The 23,109-nt window shown below is 35.3% G+C and overlaps 1 protein-coding gene across 1 annotated transcript in view; it reads right to left on the bottom strand.

Annotated features, from left to right (window-relative positions):
* Window positions 1-5,192: 5,192 nt before the first annotated feature.
* The window catches only part of TRPC3 (transient receptor potential cation channel subfamily C member 3), a 72,790-nt gene continuing 54,873 nt past the window's right edge, over window positions 5,193-23,109 (bottom strand). The window contains exons 11-12 of the mRNA XM_032412765.1: window positions 9,966-10,041; window positions 5,193-7,027 (exon numbers count right to left, since the gene is read on the bottom strand). Of these exons, the coding sequence (XP_032268656.1) occupies window positions 6,885-7,027; window positions 9,966-10,041 (219 nt within the window). The 3' untranslated portion in view covers window positions 5,193-6,884. The remainder of the gene's footprint in view (window positions 7,028-9,965; window positions 10,042-23,109) is intronic.

Below are 23,109 nucleotides of genomic sequence, written 5' to 3' on the forward strand. Positions count from 1 at the left end.
TTTTTTTTTTGTAGGTGATTTCTTAGGTTTTTTTTTTTTTTAATTTTATTATGTTCCAGTGCAAATATCAACACAGTGGAAAAGGCAGATAACATCCTAGTGTAATGAAAATAGTTTCAAAATCACAGACCCCCTGAAAAGGCCTCAGGGACCTGCAGACTACCAATGGCCTATAGTGATCCAAGGTCTGACTGAGAGCTCACATTCCCTGATTCTTTCATCAATCCTTCCTTAATGCACACAGTGCTCTGCCTACAGAAATACTCCATACGGATGAGTAAGATACAGCCCCTTTCCTGATTTCTTTGGTCTACTAGTGGAGAGTTCATAAGTGATTGTGAAACAAGAATTGAAACCCTGAGAAGAGGTGCTTCTTAGGTAGAAAAATTACTTCCTGCAAGGGATCTGAGGTTTTGACTAGGTACCAGAATGTTCCAGACAATTCTTTTTCTGAGGCTAAAATAACTCCATATTAAAATAGCAACAGTGCCTGAAGATGGGTTAACTGTGTAGAAATTTGGGGGAAAACACACATCAATTTAGATTTCACAAAAATACAGATAAAGTTCAGACATAAACTGAAAAAGCCATAGAGGAGATATAGGAGAACATAGAGTTGTATAGAATTTTGGGAATTGGAAGGTGTATTAGTCAGCTAGGGCCCCCAAAACAAAGTACCACAAACTGGATGACTTCAAACAACAGAAATTTATTTTCTCACAAGTCTCACAGGTTAAGAGTACAAGATCAGAAAGTGTCAGCAGGAAACCAAACCAATCTTCTGAGGCATCTCACCTTGGCTTGTAGATGGCCATCTTTTCCTTGAGTCTTCATGAGGTCTTCCCTCTTTTCAAGTCCCTGTTCTAATCTCTTCTGATAAGGAAACCAGTCACATTGGATTAAGGCCCACCCTAATGACCTCATTCTAACTTAATTACCTCTTTAGAGGTCCTATCCCCAAATTTAGTGCATTCTGAGGTACTGGGATTAGGACTTCAACATATGAATTTAAGTGAGACACAATTCAGCCCATAACAGAAGGGAACTTGTCTGATCTTAAGAGGAATAGAAAAAACCACAAAGAAAAAACATATTAAAAATAAAAATGAAACATCTCAATATGTAACAAAAAATTTTACATATAAACAAAAATTTGGGGGCTATGTATAAACTTAATATATTTATAAACAGTTCATACAAATTAATAAAAATGGAAATATTATGATTCCAATAAGTAAATAGGTAAAAATATGAACAGATATTTCACAAAGAAAGTGGCTACTGAACACACTTATAGAAATCTATTACCTTCATTTCTAATCAATAATATTAAAGCAAGATATCTTTTTTATTTTGCCTTTCAGATTAGAAAAAGATTTAAGTGATAACACTGTATGTTGCAGAGAGAGCATGTTCTCATCAACTGTGATGCTTTAAACTGGGAATAAAACACTTTCAAAAGCAATGTAGCAATATATATCCAATCCTATAAATATGTGATTTTTTAACCCATAACCCCAATTTTGAATATTTAATCTACAAAACCAAAGCAAAGTAAGAAGTCATAACTGAGGAACCATTTAAAATAAAGACCAACTATCCAATATAAAGGGAGTGGTGCATCCACTTTATGGACCACTACGCAGCCACTGAAAAGTGAAAATAATGAAGGCTGTATAGCAATGTGGAAAGTGTTAAGGATAGTAATAAAAATTGAATATAAAATAGTGTATTGTACTGACTTGTTATGAAATATATCCAAAAATTTTTAGTTGGTTACAGATTAAAGGATTATAATCTTGTTTTGTGTTTTCCGTAAGATTTTTGCATTTTTCTAAGATTTTATTTATTTGAGAGAGGCAGAGTGATCATGAGAGAGAGAGAGACAAGCAGGGGGAGTAGCAGGCAGAGGGAGAGGGAGAAGCAGTCTCCCCCACTGAGCAAGGAGCCCGATGCAGGAGTGGATCCCAGAACCCTGGGATCATGACCTGGGCCAAAGGCAGATGCTTAACCGACTGAGTCACCCAAGTGCCCAGCATTTTTAATAAAATGTTGCAATTTAAAAATAAAATTGTTATAAAATAAAATTAAAAATTAAGAGATTCTAAGACTCCTGTGTTTAATGCTGTGTAGTCCCCAAAATGAGCATTCTTCTGTCCCTATGTTTGCAAGTTTCTGAAAAAGGGTTATCCAAAATGGTAGGTACCAAACCTTTCCACTATCTATTCTCTTGTTTCTCTTCTCAAGTCCTGGCATTGCATGTTAACAACTTAAGGAAAATAATACAGCTATTATTGCTGTTTTTGCATTATAACAAACAAATCAAAATATTGAAAACCTGATGAAGTGGGCAGGAATTATCTTTTTAAAAATTACTCTGGGAAATTCAATAAGTATTCCAGGGCTGGGCAAAATTTTGGAAACCATTAGTCCAGTGTTTTCCCTTTTGGATCCACAAATCACATTCATAGTAGTATATACTCTTTCAAAGCCCTTAGAATTTTAATAATTATTTCATTTTTTATTGTGCAATTTTGTAATTAATTTTGTACAGAAGGAAAATGTTTGTGTAAAAATGTAACTTTAAAGAAAAGGCATTTTATTTTAGGTTGCTATATTATTTAAGAAAGCATTATAAAATTCATCTTCATGCAATCTTTACAATAATTGTAATAAAAACATATACTGGCAATGCTTATTTTCCATTTAACAAGTGATGCCCACTGTTTATTCTACTTTAAGCTAATTGTATAAAAGAAAAAAAGAGTTTATTTTGAAGATCAAATTTCTTTTAAAACATTGAAATGAGGCTATGATATAGCATCAAAAATAAAAAGAGCTTGCATAATACGATACTTGGAATTCTTTCATTTTGCATGTAGAAAAGGCAAGTGATTTTTTTTTTTTTTAAGTACTGTGTTTTGTTTCTAAATGGCAAAGGCTTCAAAGGGCTAATTTTAAATACTTCTTATATAATTAGCAGGGTTTTTATTCACAAAAATGAAAAGCCAAGTTAGACAAAATTGCCACTATACTTTCTCTTTTCAAACATATTTTAAGGTACTAGAGACATCTTGGTGGGCTACATTAAAAAAATCCAAAAACAAAAACAAAAAATCATTATATCTCAGATGTGATAAATGTCACCTTGAGACAAATTTACAGAAGTATCATACACTTCAGTAACTTATAAACCTTATGTTGTGGTCTTAAAGCAATCATTATGAGTATAAATTAAACAACTATGACTAAGAATAAGAGCAATTTAAACTGCATTAAAGTTAAAACCATCACACAGCTAGGGGTGGTTGACTGAGTGACTGACTCATGAGTATATACATTGGTCTCCACTAACATGTGGTACCAATATGGAAACTCTCAAACTCTTATTTAAAAAAAAAAATTAATAAATAACACTTTTAGATTGATTTAAAAAAGAAACAAGAGGAGAGAGATCATTACCAGCTTGGATGATGATATCAACCCCATGAAACAGCTCTGTGACACCCAAAGACTGAGAACCTGCTTGTAGCATAACCCTGTTTGACTGAACAAGTTATGAAACCAGATTTGTCCCAGGGCACGCAATTAATGATCGATGTGGCTTCAGTTCTCTTTAGATGTCATTCATAAGACACTTTACCTTCCCATTTACAAAAGCTTCTTTCATTTGGCTTAACATATTTGAAATTGAAATATATTGGACATGATTGGGTAAAAGAGTTATCCTAAGTTGTACTAAATTTGCTTTTAATAATCACAAAATATATGTCATTTTTAGGTTTTTATAGTGCATAGAACTCTGAAGACACTGGATACTATTTTGCTTAGTTCCCTCTTTTATTTCAAGTCTATTACTCTAAGCTTCTCAACATATTATGAAGTCCATTAAGTCAAGGGTCATCAATAAATTCAATACAGAAACACAAAGTGTCCAAATTTTTAAACAGTAAGCCAAAGAAGCAATTTGAGAGTTGCCTCCTTTACTTTACATATAACCAAAGAAAAAACTAAGAACAGCAGAGAAGTTGAAAAGAGATAGAGGACTCTGATAATTTTCTAATTAATCATAAATACCTAAATGTCCTTTGCTAAACAAATTGTTTTTGGTCCTGTTAAAATGTTCCCTTCCCCGAGTTGCCCCACTGACTTCTTTGAGTGTTGCTTTTAAGCCCAATGCCCCTGTCAAAATGGTAAGTGGGGCAAGGACTTGCTGACCCAGAGCTATATCATTAACCTCAAAGAAGTATTAACTTTGACAGCAATCACCTAGAGTAATCCTTACCTGGCCCCTATATTGCCACAGTAATACCCAGGTCTTAGAATGAGCTCATTGTGGACAAAGCCTAACAAGATTTGTATGTGGTGATTTATTGAAGGAATGTTCTCAACAGAAAGGGAGGAATGGAAATGTGGTAAGACAGAGAAAAAAGCTAAACACAGATTTGGTCTCAACTGGTGTCTGGCTGAGCCTAATCCCTCCCTGAGCTCTAGAGCATGAACTACACCAAAAAGTTGGCCCTACCTTGAAACAAGGGCCCAGCCTTTTTGTTTCCACCCCAGTCAGTTGGTCACTGGCATGGGGAAAAGGGGGCATAACATCCAAGGCAAGGCTGCTTCCTTTCAGTGGAGGGCAATTCCCTGGGGAAGGGGATAGTTGGGAACTGCTAAGGAGCCAACACTCACAGAATCTGGGAGATTCCTGCACTGGCCCATTAAAAAGGATCTAGGCAGGACAACAACAGCATCAGTGTATCCACCACACCTTGGCATGACATCTTCCTTCTTGGCTACAACCTAGAAACTATGAAGAAGGAAAAAAAAATGAAATAACAGAAACATACCAGTTTTACATAAGTATAGTTAATAAAGAAAAAACAACTTATGTTGAGAACTCTACAGTTGTGTGAGGCATAGACTAAAAAAAAAAAAAAAAAGGTATTTTCTCACAGGGTATATATGCGTGATCCAAGGATCCTAGGCTGGATGTCCTCAGATGAATCTGACACTTTTTCATTCAACATGTTTCCAGTTCCAATTAGGGATATTACTAAATATGCTGTTCCATAGCTATAGACGAAAACTTTTATTCTTGGAATCCGAGACAATACCAGAAGACTGAAAGTACTGTCTATTATGGAAACTCCATGTCTTTACTGTTTTATTATAAACTATAGTCACATATAACATGAAAAAAATCAATATTCTATTCAGTTCTGAGGTATAACATAAAATACATAAAGTTTGAAAAATGTTTCAGACAAAATACCATTAGCATAGCACAAAAGTCAATGAAATAGTCTACAGTTGTAGCAAAATTGTATAGTCTTTTCTTACCTTAACTGTTTTAACTCCCCAAAAGTAGAAATTAAGAAATTATCTTTAAAGAGCTTTATGTAGTACCATTTAATGTTCATTTTTGTTTTCATGCCTAGAAAGCCTTCCTGTGTGATATTAATGATTTTCAAAGTACCATGTATTTAATTGTTTTTTAGAACCTATAAAACTATCCTTGAGCTATGATCATAAATCGTATTCCTCTAAGACCTGACAAAAAACAGAGTGAAGAGAATCCAGATGATAAGCACAACTCTTTAAGAGATTAAAACCCAGCTGGTTAAAAAAAAATACTTTGAGTGCTTTATTGTCTTGTGAAGAGATGAGGGATATTATTGGTCTGTATCCCCTTTCTTATTAAAGTCATGAGGTAGTGTGGATACTACCAGTATCCAGCTCAGTTATAGAATAAATCAATTACAGGTTCATCACCATCCATTTTGTGTAAAAAGTGTAAGAGAGGCTTTGATAAGAAAAAGGATGTCAATCACTAAGTAATGATAGCAAGAGATGCCTCGAAGGGAAATGAAACATACCTGGTGATGCTTGAATATGTGTTTCCAGGTAGACAGCCATTGCTCTTTCTTGGTTCTTCCCATACACATACCCTCTAAAACTCAGAATTAAGCTAATGGGCAAGATAGAAGTCAATTGTTGATATTTTCTTTAGCATTAAAGCATCAGAGGCAGAAATTAGAAGGTTATCACAGAATAGCAACCTGCATAGCCCCAAACTTTAAAAAAACTCACTACCCCATTGAATAAATTCACATTACTGAAAAACAACAAATGAAAATTTAAGACAGAAAGCAAACTGTATATACTTTAGAAAAATCTTTAATGTGTTGTTTTGAACAATTATATGAAACTTAAATATGTAATGTAATTATATTTTCTATTAATCCATTTCATTGTTAAATTCTTCATTCAGGGCTCAAAGGTTCTAGGATCATGAGTGATGCCAAAAATTCTAAGAAAATCTTACCAAGTCATGGCTGGTTATAAAATTTCTTTAGTTTCCATTTAAAAAAAAAAAAATCTCTTTAGCACTTGGACAAGGGAAGGAATGCTATATAGTGATGGCCTTTTTATTTTTATTTGTATTGTGTTGGCAGTTCCGTTTAGTTGGTTTTAACATTTATTGAGCACCTACTATGTACCAGGCACTGTACTAGACGCTGGAGACACAAAGATGAATAAGACATGGTCCCTGTCCCCAAGGAGCTTACAGTCTCTTGGAGGCAAATAGGTAGTGCAAAGACACAGAGTTTATTCTAAAGTGGACAAAAATGTCAGTAATGTAATAATATTGGGCCTTTAAATACAATGGCATGTCATTGTTTATAATGTCAAGGCAGACAATTAAAATGAAGACCATTTTCATGTGATAAAACAGTAAAATCATTAAGACCTATGTTTTAAAGATTCACATGATAAAGGTAGTTAACACTAAAAATTTACACCATAGTTTTTCAAGTATTTCATACTTAGAAATATTATTGCCCACATTTGTGCTATAATCAAAGCCATTATTCCAGGTTACTGAATCATTCACATCTCAGCATGCTAGGATTCAGTTTCTCACTGAGTTTATGAATCAGAACAGCTAATTCCTCAGTTGCTTGGCTCTTGTCCTCCAAAAGTTCATAACGAAGGCTGGAGATATCTTGCTTGATTTCTTTTAATTCACCTATAGTATTTGTATTTAAAAAAAAAAGAAACATATCATTGGTAATTTGCTCTTTGGATTTAGAAAAGAACAAAGAGTGAAATTCATACAAATTCATATAATATGAATACATTTGCTTCATAAAGTCCAAGGTAGTTTTAGTATATGTGCTGCCGAAGCGAGCACAAGTCCAAGGTAGTTTTATCAAATTTTTTCCTGCAGGATATTTAAGAAGTATTAGTCTATTTTTTTTTTTTTTTAGATTTTTTAAATTTATTTGTCAGAGAGATCGGGAGAGAACACAAGCAGGGGGAGCGGCAGGCAGAGGGAGAAGCAGACTCCCTGCTGAGCAAGGAGCCTGGATGCAGGACTCCATCCCAGGACTCTGGGATCATGACCTGATAGGAAGGCAGACACTTAACTGACTGAGCCACCCAGGCATCCCAAGAAGTATTAGTCTTTAAAAATATATTGACCTTTGAAAAATCTATAAAAATAGTCCAGCTATGTTTTCAATAGCAAAATTCAGCTAAAGTATTGTTCTGTGGCTTAATCACCTCTTAACACAGGGTGATTTTTCGGCTAACTGATCTACAGCCAGAGTATCCCATTCTGTCTATAGGGAGTCCCTTTGGTTCCCTCAGACATAAGGGTTGAAACCTACATGGATCATCTCCCTTTGCTAAAATGGAAGAGACTCCTAGCAAGATGAAACTTTACTAAAGGTGATTCAATCTGTTTAACAGGCAAATACTGACATGGAACAAGTAAATTTTAAGTCAGGTTTGAAGTAAGGGAAGGGAAGAAAAAAAAGTAGGAGTGACTATTAAGGAAGGCAATGGCAATGAACTTGGGGCCAAGGAACATTTTGCAGGACACAGAAAACCAATGTATAAGGAAGTGACAAGCAATGGTGAAATTAAGTTTAATGTGATACCACTGGCAATGGGTATACACATAAGAGTCTCCAGAGGAGACTTGTCACTATTAAAACACAACTATTCCCATAATTCAGCTTGGCAGTATTTTGAGCATATGTAGTTTTCAATTAAGAACTGGATTCTCTTGCAAATGACTGCAATGTAGATAAGCCATTGACATTGAAAGGTGAACTTTGGGGCAGAAATTTATCTTGGGGTGCCTGGGTGACTCAGTTGGTTAAGTGACTGCCTTCAGCTCAGGTCATGATCCTGGAGTCCCTGGATCGAGTCCTGCATCGGGCTCCCTGCTCAGCAGGGAGTCTGCTTCTCCCTCTGACCCTCCCCCCTCTCATGTGCTGTCTCTCTCTCTCTCTCTCTCATTCTGTCTCAAATAAATAAATAAAATCTTAAAAAAAAAAAAATTATCTTGAATCTAAGAAATGATTCTTCAAATTATTGGTACTTTAACAAGCTTTCTGTAAAAGAATCACATGTAAAACATACCTTCCATGATATTACCTGGTACCTTTATGATGCTTTAAAGTATAATTTCTACATTCTTTCATATATATATATATATCAGAAACTTTTGACGTTAAGGAACTCTATTCCTCAAAAATACACATAAAACATTTGCAGATTCCTTTTTTTAGGCAAAAAAAAAAAAAAGTGCTTCTTCCTTTCCCATCTGGCAATATGATCTAATTTGAAATCCTGAGGCTGGTCTGTGGTGAAATAAATGGATTCTCACACCATTGAATATCACGTTTGGACTACAAACCCACTAAATTCCCTTTCACCTCCCTAGTGCCATATCCTCCTTCCTTGTTTTTGAGTTATGGGGAGACTAGTCATTAAGTGTTATATGTCGTCTGCCAATATGGGAAACACAAACTACTCAACCTCTTGGACCTCAGTTTCTTCATTTATTAAATGAGGATGTTAAACTGTATGATAGTTTAGCTAGAACTTTGTTCAGAACTCCAAATTCTCATTAACTTATTTTCCTCTTTGGTGCAGGGACATGGAAGATGCTCCTTTGTTTCTGAGGCCATCAGCAATCCAATTCCCCCAGATCACTTTGTTTTTCTTCTCCCAACTGCCATCCACCAGGGAGGTTACTGATCAGATTTCTGCTTTCTAAACTACAACCCTTCTCCATCCTGTCTCCCTGAGACAGTTTCTAGGGCATCATGATTGGATTTTTGCTGGTCCTCAATCACACATTCATAGACTTCTTTTCTACATAACGTACCAGTGGATTGATCCAGATTTTCAAGGGATTCTTTGCATAAATCAAGTAATGGCTTTGAAGCCCATCACCAGTTTTATTTAGTTTAGCCCTTTCTTATCAGCATAGATAGATCTAGTGGAATCTCATTGCTATTGGAAGCTAAGTTTCCATTTTTAAGGCAACTTACTTTTCCCAGGTTGATTTCTTTCCAACTCTGGGCCTGTTCTTTGGCCTAGCCTTTGGTGAAACATTTTTATAGTACAGACAGCTGCCCTGCCTAGGATATGCCTGGAAAAATAGGCACCTTTAAATAAGGAGCAAAGGAGAAAAGGGAAAGGGAAAAGAGAAACAGCAGATGAGAAAAATGGGTTACAGATTTCTTTCTGTACAACAAAGGAAACATTTTTCTGAAGAAATGTAGGTTTTATTTGAGCCAACCAGCCAACTATTTTATTGGAAAATGTTAACATTGGAAAAATGTTAACATTCATGTGAACTCACTGCAACAGAATTGAAACTACTGACTACTTTATGTAATAGGAATTTAAAGGCTCCCAGAATGATGGCAGGTTTTACATTCTAAGAATCAGTTAGGGCATTCAAATAGAGATCAACTGTCTCTGATTGACATTTTTAATAACCCTTTCTTTTAAAAGATAGAGTTTTAGAAATGTAACCTAAGATTCTCCTATCAATCTTGGAACTGTTACTTGAGATTGGATTTTTAAAGTATCTTTCAATATCAAGTTTTCCAAGGTCATTAAGTTAGTTGCAAAAGGATGCTTCTCAAGGTGGAGATGCTTACCTTCATTAACTTCATCATTTTCTTTGTCCACTTGTGCTTTCAGAACATATCGCTTTATAAGTCTTTTCATTATCTGCTGTTGATCAAAAAGAAATAATTATATCATCAATGATATACACAAGTAACATGGATCCTATTCTCCAAAGAGTCTTACATACCTGTAAAGCAAACGCAGCTTAGGAGAGAGAAATTTTATCTAACTAATTATAGAAGATTCACCCAGATTTCAGAATTCAACCATTTTTCACCTTCTATTGAGACTTACTGCATAATCTACAAACATTCTCCCCCACCCCTAGGAATGGAAGAAGCTATATAAAAAAAAGTTAAGTTGGAGAATTTAAATTCATGGTTTCTCTTTAAGATGTGCTGACATCGCATTATCATCTATAAACACTACCTTATCTTTCACTGTTAAAAAAATATGAATATATGCTCAACAGAGAAAAGTTGGAAAACATAGAAAAGAAATAAACGAAGATCATCAATTGTCCCACTATCCAAAGATAATCATAATTGTTATTTTGGTGTATGTCTCTTTAAATTCTGTATATGCACTAAATACTGTATGTATATTTTATGTTTTCAAAATACCATATATTCTGTTATATTGTATGCTTTCTTCTCATAGCAATATATATTGTAAATATATTTCAATCTAAATAAATGCTCTTACAGGATAACTGTTTATCCATAAGGAAAAAATAAAATAAAATTGGAGCCCTACTTCATACCATACACACAAAAATTAATTCCACATGCATCTAAAATGTGGAAGACAAAGCTTTTAAATCCTTTAAAAGAAACCATAGGAGAATATATTTATAAATTCAGTGTAGAGCTGGATGTTTTATAAACAAGATAAAAAAATTCCAATTATAAAAGAAAAGATTGATAAATTCAACATTATTACTCTTAAAACTTCATTAAAACTTCTGGTTATAGAGATACTATAAAGAAAATTTAAAAAGCAAGCCACAAACTGGAAGAAAATATTGGCAATACTTACAACTGATAAAGAATTTAATTTGTATCTAAAATATATGAAAAACTTTAATTCAAGAAGAAAAACTCAAATAACCCAATAGAAAAACAGGGCAAAGACAAACAGGCATTACACAAGAATGGAATCATGAATAGTCAGTAGGCATATAAAACAATCTCAAATTCGTTTCTCGGGGAAATATAAATTACAATTAAAAGGAGACACAATTTCCCATCTAAAAAGGGAAAAAATTAATAAATCTTATAATGCCAAATGTTGGAAAGAATATAAGTCAATGGGGACTTTTATGCTTTACTGGCATGAGTATAAACAGACCACTTTGAAAAGCAATTTGGCATTATCTTTTAAAGTCAAACACTGGCATATCCTTTCACCCAGAAAGTCCACTTCTTGATACAGAGCCTGGAAAAACTTTACACATGTGGACCAAGAGACATAAACAACAATGTTTATAGCAATCTTGTCCAAAGTAGCAAACACAAATCTGGAAACAGTCTAAACAAATATCAACAGGAGGATAGAGAAACTATGGTATGTTACACAATGTAATCTCATTGCGTTCACTAATGAAATTAAATAATGAAATTAGTGAGCCATAGCCACACACAACAGGATGGATGAATCTTAGAAGCATAAATGTTGAATGAAAAATTCAGTTTGCAGACTTCACAAAGTATGAAACTATTCTTATAAAGTTCAATAAGTAAATCTACATAATGCATTGTTAGGAATACTTTTATATGTAATAAGTCTATATTTGAAAAGGAAACCAAAGCAAGAGGATGAGAAACTCAAACTTCAGCTTAGCGATTACCTCTTAGGTGGAGGCAAGGGGTGGGCCAGGGAGGAGCACCTAAGTAGAGGCAATGGACAGATAATGTTACCATTCTTAGGCAAGTGGTGGTTCCCACAGGCGTACATGTAATTATAATCTATTATGTGTTACTCACATTCTTGTGCATATATCAAATATCACACTAAAAAAAAAGGAAAGGGGGAAAAAAAGGCCTGAGGTAAAATGAAGATATAGTAGGAATAGAAAATATATCTTAATTTTAAGAAAGTAGAAATCATGAAGCTAAGTGACCTATTAGATGCCAAGCTCAAGAAAAGGGAGAAATCTAGGAATATTCAAAATGTCTGTCTCAAAGAATAACAGATCAAGAGAGAAATTATGCAACTGGAAAGGAAAAACCCATTTTACCAATTGCAGTAAAATAGAAAACCTATTGAATTCTGTGGAATCTAGACTTCAGGGCAGACTCACAGCTGGGTGGATCTTGGCCTGGACTTGCTCATTTATTCACCAAATATTTATTGAGAGCCAACTCTGTGCCAGGTACTGTACTAAATGCTAGGGATGCAATAGTGAACACAGCTCCTACTCTAATAAAATGTCATTGGAACAATTCACTATGATGGGTGGACATGTCAGGGATCTAATTAACTTTAGGGGATAGCAAAGGTGATTCCTATAGAAAGAAAATACAAAGAAATAGATATCAGTTAAAAGCAACTTGAGGGGCACCTGGGTGGCTCAGTCGTTAAGCGTCTACCTTCAGCTCAGGTCATGATCCCAGGGTCCTGGGATCGAGTCCTGCCTAGGGCTCCCCCCTACTTGTGTTCCCTCCCTCGCTGTCTCTTCCTCTCAAATAAATAAATAAAATCTTAAAAAAAAAAACAAAAAAAGCAACTTGAAAGGCCATAATACAAATCAGTGGGAAAGAAAAGACTATTCAACAAATAGTACTAAGACAAGAACTATCCTTTTGGGAAAATTAAAATTAGATTTCTACCTCATATCACATATAAAACAAATTTTTCAAGAGTCATATAGACAAAAGATCTAAATGTGAAAAGCAAAATTTTGAAAGGAATAGGGAAATACTTCTTGAAAAAGCTAAAGGAAAGGATAAGCTATAAGGAAAAGATTAGTAAATCTGACTGTATTAAGACATTTTAAAACTTTTATACAAGAAAGAATACCAATGAAATGTAACCTTATGTCAAATGGGATTTTTTCTGGTTGTCCTGACATTGTTGATAAATCCAAAACTGATGAGAAAGGATGCTAAGTTCTCCATGGTCCAAGACCAAGTTTTCACTAGCAGTTGGGGCCAGCCACCCTCCCTCAAGGCTTACTGAGAATCACCAGACCAGTACTTACCACCAACTTCCTCCTCACTCCACATAAGGAAAAGGACTGAGAGATGGGAGGGATCACGGGCCTTTGGGGTGGAGATGTTCTCTTTCGGGGTGGAAGGGAGGTGGTGTACCTCCATTCCCCAGAAGCCAAGGGAGGGGAAAAAGCCAAGGCAATCACTCATAAAGATTAGAGTTGCCTTGGGGCACCTGGGTGGCTCAGTCGGTTAAGCGTCTGCCTTCGGCTCAGGTCATGATCCCGGGGTCCTGGGATCGAGCCCCATGTCGGGCTCCCTGCTCATCCAGAAGCCTGCTTCTCCCTCTCCCACTCCCCCTGCTTATGTTCCTGCTCTTGCTATCTCTCTCTCTGTTGAATAAATAAATAAAATCTTCAAAAAAAAAAAAAAAAAAAAATTAGAGTTGCCTAAACCAAAGTCTTGGCATCCTGCTCCCAATTAAATATCAATTCCAGCAAACTTGCCGACCTGCTCCTGGCAATTAAGTCAGGGAGAAAAAAAAAAACTCAGTTAAGAGTGGAACAGCCATTGGGTCAACCTGTACTCCCATTATTTGGCAAACAGATAAAATTTCCACTACATTGGGTGGAAGGCAGTAGTACATATCAGTGGGAAAGGGGAGTCTTCAATGAATGGGGCTGGGATGATGAGCTGTCCCTATGGAAAAGGTGAAAATTAGATGTGAACCTTAAATCAGAGCTAGGTCTCTGCTTCAGGAGCTGTGCAAAAGGGAAGGTAGCCCACATGGCCTTTCCAAACCCTCTCAACATGTCCTCCAACCCAGTTACAGAGGCAGCACATGGGTGCCTGCCACAGTGAAGACATTAGAACTTGGTCAACTTTAGAGCAGTAGTGACAAACAAGGAGGAAGCTGCACCTATAGTTCACTCAAGTGAAAAGATGCTTGCTCCTTGGCTTCTTCTTCCCACTCCACATAGCAGAGGATTAGCACCTCGATGAGTTAGCAGGGGGATGTATGTACAAAGCAGACCACTGCCTTTCTCCACTAGAGACATGGAAAGGTTTAGCTTGTACTAGGAGTAAGGAGAAGAGCTTTAGATTTAGAGATTCATGGTTCAAGATAAACTTAACTGTCTCTTTAATTACAAAAATGAGACTTTTTAATAACCAAGTCACTGGAAAGTTACGGAGTCTTGACAAGATGTGTAAAGGGATCCTCCATCCAGTGGAAAAGAAGAATCCAAAATAGGACAGTCAGCGGAAAAATACTAAAAACAAAGTCATTTTATACACTCATAAGCTGAGATTCCTTAACGAACCCATTACCCAAAGTTAAAAGACAAACCAAAAATTAAGAGAAGTGGTTTGCAAAATACATCAACAAAGAATCGGGATGAAGACTATTACAGAATCTTGAGAAGTCAAGAAGGAAAAGACAAATAGCTGATTAGACTTAGGAAAAGGAATTTAAATTCACAAAAAAGGAAATCTGAATGATCAACATATAAAAAGATGTTCAATCCCACTAGTAATCAGAGAAGAGTAAATTAAAATAATGAATACATTTACACCTATGAGTTTAGCAAACATTTTTCCTTCTGAAAAAATTCAAATCTACAGAAGAGTTGAAAGTAAAATGAATTCACATATACTCTTCACCTAGATTCACCAATGTGAGAAAGTTGCTACACTGCTTTATCTCACTCTGTGTCTGTATTATTATTATATTGCTAAGGCATTTGAAAATAAATTTCAAACATCATGTCCCTTTATCCGTAATAACTTCTATATTTCCAAAGAACAAGAATATTCTCTTATATAACCAAGCCACAATGATCAAACCTTAGAAAAAGTAACATGAGTCAAGAACTGTGTAATACATAGTCAATATTCAGTCTCTTTTTTCTAACTGAGGAACAATATTGCTTTCAGATGTTATTTATCTTTACTCTTCCTTAATCTGGAATGGTTCCCTGGCCTTTGTCTTTCATGATACCAACATTTTTGAAGATGTACAGGGCAGGTGTTTTTTAGTAGGCAAAATTTTTAAAATCTGTTAATACCAAGTACTTCTGAGAACAGTGAGAAACTCTTGTACCACGTTGCTAGAAATATAAACTGATATAACTTCTCCCAGGTATGTCATCCAGAAAAACACAAATGTGCAAGAGGAGACATTTACTAAGATGCTCATTACAGCATTATTTATAATAGTCAAAGAAAGAAAATAAGCTAAATATTCATCAATAGAGGAATGAATAAACAAAAATGGTTTATTCATACAATGGAACATTATACTATAGCAGTGAGAATGAAAAACAAGATATACATGTATCAATATAGGTAATTCTCAAAAGCATAAAGATAAGTGGAAAAAGAGCAGAATATGTAGTATATTATTCATTTATGTATATTTTAAAAACACATAAAACTAGTACATAAAGATATGAATGTACTTATATGTGTAATAAATATATAAAAGCATGCATGGGAAGAACACATTTGAACTTCAAGATCATGAAGATCACTGGGGAAGGATGAAGGCTAATGTGATAGGGTAGGGGCATTTAGTTGTATGAGAAAATCCTTACAAAAAAGGTCCAAAAAGAATATGGGAAAATGTTGACATTTATTCAATCAAGACGGTAATGACACAGATGTCTAACAGGGTATTTGTGGTACCCTTCTGGTTTGAAATAGTTTATAATTAAAACTTAAAATAAAAACTATTAAAATGTTCTTCTGAGTAGGTTTTTAATGCTGCCTAACAAATTGATGTGCCTCCCCAGCCTGTGCATTCCCTCCATCTCCGGCAGCAACAGCCCTTCAATTATAATAAATAGACAAACATTTTTCACTTTTACAAACAAAGCTGTAAAAACTTTAGCTAATACATAAACTGAGAGCAAGTCAGAGCTTATAAAAGGGTCTTGTTTAGAACCATTCAGAAATGTGTTACTTAGAAATCCTATCTACAAAAAATAAAACTGCTTAAAAATTAAAAGGAGGCAGAAGGAGTTTGGAGTAAAAAAAAAAATCTCTGAATTTGAACAGGTCTTTATTTATTAGCTGAGTGAACCTAAGGTGCTTTAACTCTCTAAGCTTCCATTTCCCCATATAAAAAAATGGGGCAATAAAAACTCAGAGGTTGTACAGATTAAATCATCAAATGCATGTAAAAGCAGAATTTCTGCTTAGAAGAGGTTCATTCTTGCTAGTATTATTTATAAAGATAAAATTTGAAGGCTAAGATATTGCTACCCACATGCTCTAGTATGATACTCTCTAAAATATTTAACATTATCCAAAACTATGCTTAGAAAAAGCCTATGAAAAGTTATATTTACTGCCAGAAAGGAAGATGATTGGAAAATAAAATATTTTAAAAATTCAAATAGAGTACAGGTTCCCCAGAAACACCTGTACAGAGTCACTCAGATTAAATTCCCTCACTGAAGGGAAAATAGGTAGATACATTCATCTTTAACCTATAGGGAAAATTATGGTTACAGGCTTAAATTTTTTCCCTTCAAAATTGGGTGTTTTAGGTTTTCCATGTATCCCACAAAAATTCTCATTTTTTAAAAAAATTTCATCTTAATATTTACAGCTTAAATATTTTTGATATCTACCACTGTACTAAATTTGAGCTTCTCTACAAGGCAAGAAGACACCTGATGTTGGATTGAAATCAGTTTCCCCACACATGACACTACCTGGCAATAGTCCACCCCTCAGTTCATGTTGGAAAGATAATTCATGTGAATTCCAAAATTATGTGCAACTCAGAGAAGGGGCAAAGGTTAGCCATTTCCATTCTGTTAGGTAGCTTGCGTGGTGAACCTGAGGCAGTATTGTGTAAGCAGTTAAAAAAGTGGGCTGCAAGGGCAAATTGCCTGTATTTGAGTTGTGACTTCATTATATACAAACTGTGGAACCTTGGCAACTTAATCTGTATAATGGAAATGTTATAATCTACATTGTAAAAGAGATAATATAGGTAAATTACACAGTAGGTGCTCAATTAACATAACTATTATGCTCTCATTATCAAGGATGCTTCTGTAAAGCAAATCTTCATTAACCAATCTTAATAGTGATGGTTATATGGGCAAGGATCATAAAACATATGTGACACACAAAATTACCATTATAAATATTATCTTTAAATTTTCAACTGATTCCTTAATCAAAGCCAGTACCAAAAACTAAATTGACCAATAACAGATTCATCATTTTCCCTTCTTGGTCAAGTTACTAACTAATGGAATAGAAAACTAATGGAATAGAAGTCTATAGACATTGGGGAGGGTATGTGCTATGGTGAGTGCTGTGAACTGTGTAAGACTGTTGAATCACAGACCTGTACCTCTGAAACAAATAATACATTATATGTTAAAAAAAAGAAGAAGAAGAAGAAGAATATAGCAAGAAGGGGAAAATGAAGGGGGGGAAATCAGAGGGGGAGACGAACCATGAGAGACTATGGACTCTGAGAAACAAACTGAGGGTTCTAGAGGGGAGGGGTGTGGGGGGATGGGTTAGCCTGGTGATGGGTATTAAAGAGGGCACGTTCTGCATGGAGCACTGGGTGTTATACGCAAACAATGAATAATGGAACGCTACATCAAAAACTAATGATGTAATGTATGCTGATTAACATAACATAATAAAAAAAAAAGAAGTCTATAGATTAATTTCCACAGTCCACACACCTCCAGGAACTATCCAAATTTCTTGGTATGATCCTGTGAATCACTCTTTAGGTAGACATTGTGACTTTTGTAGAGTAGACTATGGATTTTCTCTATCCAGGGTATGGAAAGCCTAGAGTGTAGTTACCTTAAACATTATCTCTTGCAAACAAATCTGAGTTCCTTTCTCAACCCTCCATTAAGACTGGGAAAAGGAATGAAATGTGGGTGGTTGGATATATGGATATGCTCTTCATTCCTAAAAGGCATCAAAGCCTCTCTTCTCGCTTATTTTTCACTGATTCAAATTCAACTAACAATTGTGAAGCACTATATCTGGTACTTTTACATTCATTTTTTTCATTTAATCCTACAGAGAAGCCAAATTTGACTGTTATCAGTAGTTCCATGATATTGATATTAGCAACCTTTAAAGTCTGACTATAAGGTAAGACTGATGTAAACAAACATAAAGAACCCAGAAGTAAAGAGTAGAATTTTAGAGAGGGAAGGGACCTTGGAAGTCATGTGTTTTTCGTATTTTCATACCACTCACTTTGACCCATCACCATTGCCCAGCCTCTGAATAAACATCTGTGATTCAGAGCCTATTACTCTTTCCAGACAGCTGATTTAATCTATTTTTAGACAACTGAAGCAGTTTAAAAACAATTCTTTTGTATTGCACCAAATCTGCTTCATTGTACCTTCTAACCACTGGTCCAAGCTCTGTTCTTTAGAGAAACAGAGAAGAAAATTGCTTCTTCTACTTGATCGGTTTTCAAGTATTCCCCTCCTCTGGGTTTCCCTAGGTCCCCTTACTATAACATTTTATTTATGTTTCATCTATACCACATAGCCACACCACAGGGTTGTCTGAATGCTCATCCACCTTTTTCTTCCCTTCCTTTCCTTCCCACCTCAACCCCGCACTTCCACTCCAGGGAGAGATCATTGCAGGCATGGACTGTATCTTTATATCCTTATAACGAAGGATCATTCTTCATAGTGGGAGTCTTGAATGTGCCCTCAAGCTCACTGTAAATGAAGCTTAATGTGAATGTCTCATATTGCCTCCTTTAAAGAAAAACTGCCATGTGCTTTCCAGTAAAACTAAGCCACCTATGGTAGCCTTCATGGACTGGACCAGGGACCACCATGTGGGTCAAAGACAGCCTGACACTACCTGGGCCAAAGGTGTCCCCAAGCCAAAGAAGTTGGTTAAAGCAGTGCTGCTACAAGAGACACCAGACAGAATAGGACCCAAGAACCTACAGCCTTGCCTCTGTGGAGCCTTAGAGAAACTTCCCATTTCTTAAGGTCACCTTAGCATATCTATGTACCTTTAACTTGAACTAACACAGGTGTTCATGAGCAGAATTCAATCAAGGCTATCCCTTCAAGTCCTTATATTTTTCAGAAAAATTATCCCTAGTTCTGTTAAAAAAAAAAAAAAATCTTTACACACATAATAAAAATGATCTCAGGGGCGCCTGGGTGGCTCAGTTGGTTGAGCGACTGCCTTCGGGTCAGGTCATGATCCTGGAGTCCCTGGATCAAGTCCCGCATCGGGCTCCCTGCTCAGCGAGGAGCCTGCTTCTCCCTCTAACCCTCCCCCCTCTCATGCGCTCTCTCTCTCTCTCTCTCATTCTCGCTCTCTCAAATAAATAAATAAATCTTTAAAAAAAAATGATCTCAGCATATTATTAATAATGTTAATATAAATAATACTGCCATTGAGCAAAGTATTTTTGAAACTCTTCCTCTGTTGTACTTTGAGGCGCATTTGAATCTCTCTGCTTTTGAAGTAACTGGCGAAGAAATACTCATTTAGATCTAAAACACATAGGGAGGTAAAACCAACTGGTGACAGCCATGTGTTTTTTTGAAGATGAATGTGACTATTTTTGAAAAAAAAAATGTAAAGTCTTATGGCATTGAGTCTGGTTGAAAAGTGAATAATTATCTGAGTTTAGTAATGAGACTAAAGCATTTTTTGTGTCTCATAAGCTAATTATAAAAGTAATTCTTTAGAGATATTCAAAAAATGTTCTGAGCTGTGGTAGCACCATTAGAATTAGGGTATCCCAAAAGGTTACCACTTTGAAGAAAGTAATCCCCATTTAGCAGATTAGGATCTAGGATTTCTTCAGGGTAAGTCATATATTTTAATCACACTACGTGAAACAAAAATCCATAACAACTAAACTAATTGTTACCACTTGCGGAGTTCATAATAAAAAGACTTTATCTAAATATAATCAAGGCATTTATATGAAGTTTGATTGACACGTGAAGTTTGATAGCTGATCAAAACTTTTTTTCTCAGAGTTTATAGAAGCATAACAATTTTCAGACCACAAGAAGTTTGAATTTGACAATAAACTTGGGAATTTCTCCCACTTCTAAATCATTCAAAAGCAACAAGGAGAATAAGAAACAGAAACACAAACTCCTTTGATGAAACTTAGAGGCATCCATACCCTTTTTTAGAAAGGTTATATGAAAAGATCAAGTGGGGGGGTGAGGAAATGCCAAGGGCAGACATTCATGGCTGAGAACTTCCCTTGACTTTTTGATATAAAATCTTGAGAAGCTTAGAATAGAAGAGTAAAGGAGAAATTATCAAGGAAAGCCATATTTGCTAGAAGTAGTTAGTGAGGTTGAGAGGGAGTGTCTGACTAGTACTGTAGTGCTATTTTCTGATAGGGAAACATGAAGAAAAAGTGAACATATACAATTCTGTGCCTAAAGGAAAATTCTATTAGCTGAGAATGAGGATCTGGAATTCTCCAACACTCCAACCTCCTGAAAGCAGCTGGTTCAAGAACTCACTTCATTCAAAACTGAGTAATAATCAATAAGGAATCTACACAGTCTATATTAAGATAGTCTAAGAAAAAAAGGATAAAACAAATAGCAAATACAGAAAAATCACCAGAAAAATGTTAAAGAAAGGATGAAAATACATGATGCCATCATTTAGATACATTTAAAAATAAATGAGCCAATCCTGTCTTTAAAATAAGAGCACAAAGAGGGCAAGGAAAATAAGGTGAGCCAAGGAAGGAAAGGATATATAAACTTGAAGATCTCAAGAAGAGGAGGAAGAAAAAAATAAAATCATCACAGAAATGAAAGGTAAACTTGAAGTAGCACATACGCAGACCAAAAAAAAAAAAAAAAAAGATACAGTATGAGAAAAAAGGAGCCAAAAAGGAGAAATGGATGAAAAATTCAAATGGATTAGAGTAAAAATGGTAGCTATAGAGACAGGCAAAGAAGATTCAGCAGGCATCTAACTGGTATCTTTAAAGAAGACAGCCCAAATAAAGGAACAGAAAAAATATTTCAAGATATAATTTAAGGAAATTATTCAGAAATAAATGAAGACTTGAATGTATGGATTTAAGAGTCATACTTTGTCCAGAAAAAATTCACGCAGATTCACCTACAGAATAAACAACAGCAAGTTATTGGATTTAAAAAACAAACAAAGAAAATTCGGGCATTCATTCAAAATCTCAGGTCAACAGTATAAGAAAAACAATCCAGCCTCAAACCTTTTCACATCAGCATTTCATTCTAGAAGCAGTGGAGTGATACTTACAAATACATTAAGAAAGTAAAGTCATATCTAAGAATTGTATAGCAAGTCAATATAAATATACAGAAAATAGTTTAGAATGTGAAATAACTGAGAGAACATAGTTCCCATGAGCTCTTTTTGAAGAAACTAAAGGAAGACAAACTTTAGCCTACAAAGAAAAATTATGGCAAAATATCAGTGGTGAGTTTTGACTCTGTGGAACTAAAATGAAAACAAATGTGGTTTATAATCCTGACCAGGTAGTGAAAGGGATCAGAACATGCCACCCCAATATTTACAGCACTTTGGCATGAGGACTACTTTGAGCTGAAGTCAATTAAGAAGCAGAAAACACAGAAAGAGCTCACTACCCTTGTCCTACCTGCCTAAAAGCAAGACATAAACTTCCCTTTATGAAGGTCTTCCCTCTCTCCTGTCCCATATCAGGAGGAATTAAAACAACCATCATCACTGGAGACAGAGAATTGGCACTGAGATGCATCTGCACAATTAAACCTTAATAAACTAACCCTAATCTTCCACTGGTTTTCTCATATATTACCCTCCCGCAATTTACTACTCCTGGGAACCCAAACCTCTTTTCCTTTGTCAATTGTCACTTCTCCCCAAATTTACTACTCTTTGATAAGATGGTATGTAAGCTCCAAATTCTAACTAACCCCTTGAGTTACTCATCACTGAGTTCTCCTGTGTGTATGCACTTTGCGTGTGTAAATAAACTGTGTTTTTTTTCTCCCATTAATCTGTCTTTTGTCAGTTTAATTCACAGGCCCTAGCTACAGAACCTAATGGATAGAGAAAAGGTTTTTTTTTTTTTTTTTCTCCTCCCCCACAAGTTCTAATGATTTAACCAACAAAAGCTGAGAGAAGGGGGAAATGATGGAAGATAAACACATTGATTTTCTCATATTTTAGAGCTGGAGGATCAAAAGATAAAGTCGCAACTTATAAATCAAGTAACAGAGATAGAAGTGTGTGTAAAGACATAAAGATAAGCACCAAGACAAGTAATATAATCCATTTCAGGAGTGACTGCCAATTCTCTTCACGGGTTTTTTAGCTTGGCCAATAGCCACTAGGAATTATGACTTTATTTCCCAGCCTCCATTGCAGGTAAGTTGTGAAACTTTACAGAAGTTCCTTACAAGAAGGAGGCTTATCTTTCTTACCTATCACCTTCTAAATGTCTTTTGGAATGCATACATAAGAGCCAGAGCTCCAATAGCTTCCTTGGACCAGAGAGCACGTTAGACTGAAAGCCAGTCATGACAGAATTATATGATAGAAGGGCCTTGGTCCCTGACATTGGTAGGTACCATACCAGCCCTGGAATGACCACTTCTTGACTTCTTGAATAGGTGAGAGAAATAAATTTTTGTGTTTTTTTTAAACATAAATTTTATGCTTTTTTTAACTACTTAGTGGGTGGTATTTGGTGGTTTTGTGTGGTTTGCACCAAACTTAATCCTAATTAATATGAACAATAGGAGGACTACTTTATAATGATACTGAGTACACAAATGAAGATCTGAATTAATGGAAAGGTATATTATGTTCTTGAAAAGGAAGACAGAACATTATAAAGAAGTCAATTTTACTTACGTTAATACAACCACAATAAAAATATCAACAAAATATTTTGCAAACTACACAAGCTGACTCTAAAGCTCAAATAGAAATATAAACAAGAAAGAATAACCAGAATATTATGTAA

The sequence above is a fragment of the Phoca vitulina genome, unplaced genomic scaffold (assembly GCF_004348235.1).
Source record: "Phoca vitulina isolate PV1807 unplaced genomic scaffold, GSC_HSeal_1.0 scaffold14, whole genome shotgun sequence".
Taxonomy (NCBI): domain Eukaryota; kingdom Metazoa; phylum Chordata; class Mammalia; order Carnivora; family Phocidae; genus Phoca; species Phoca vitulina.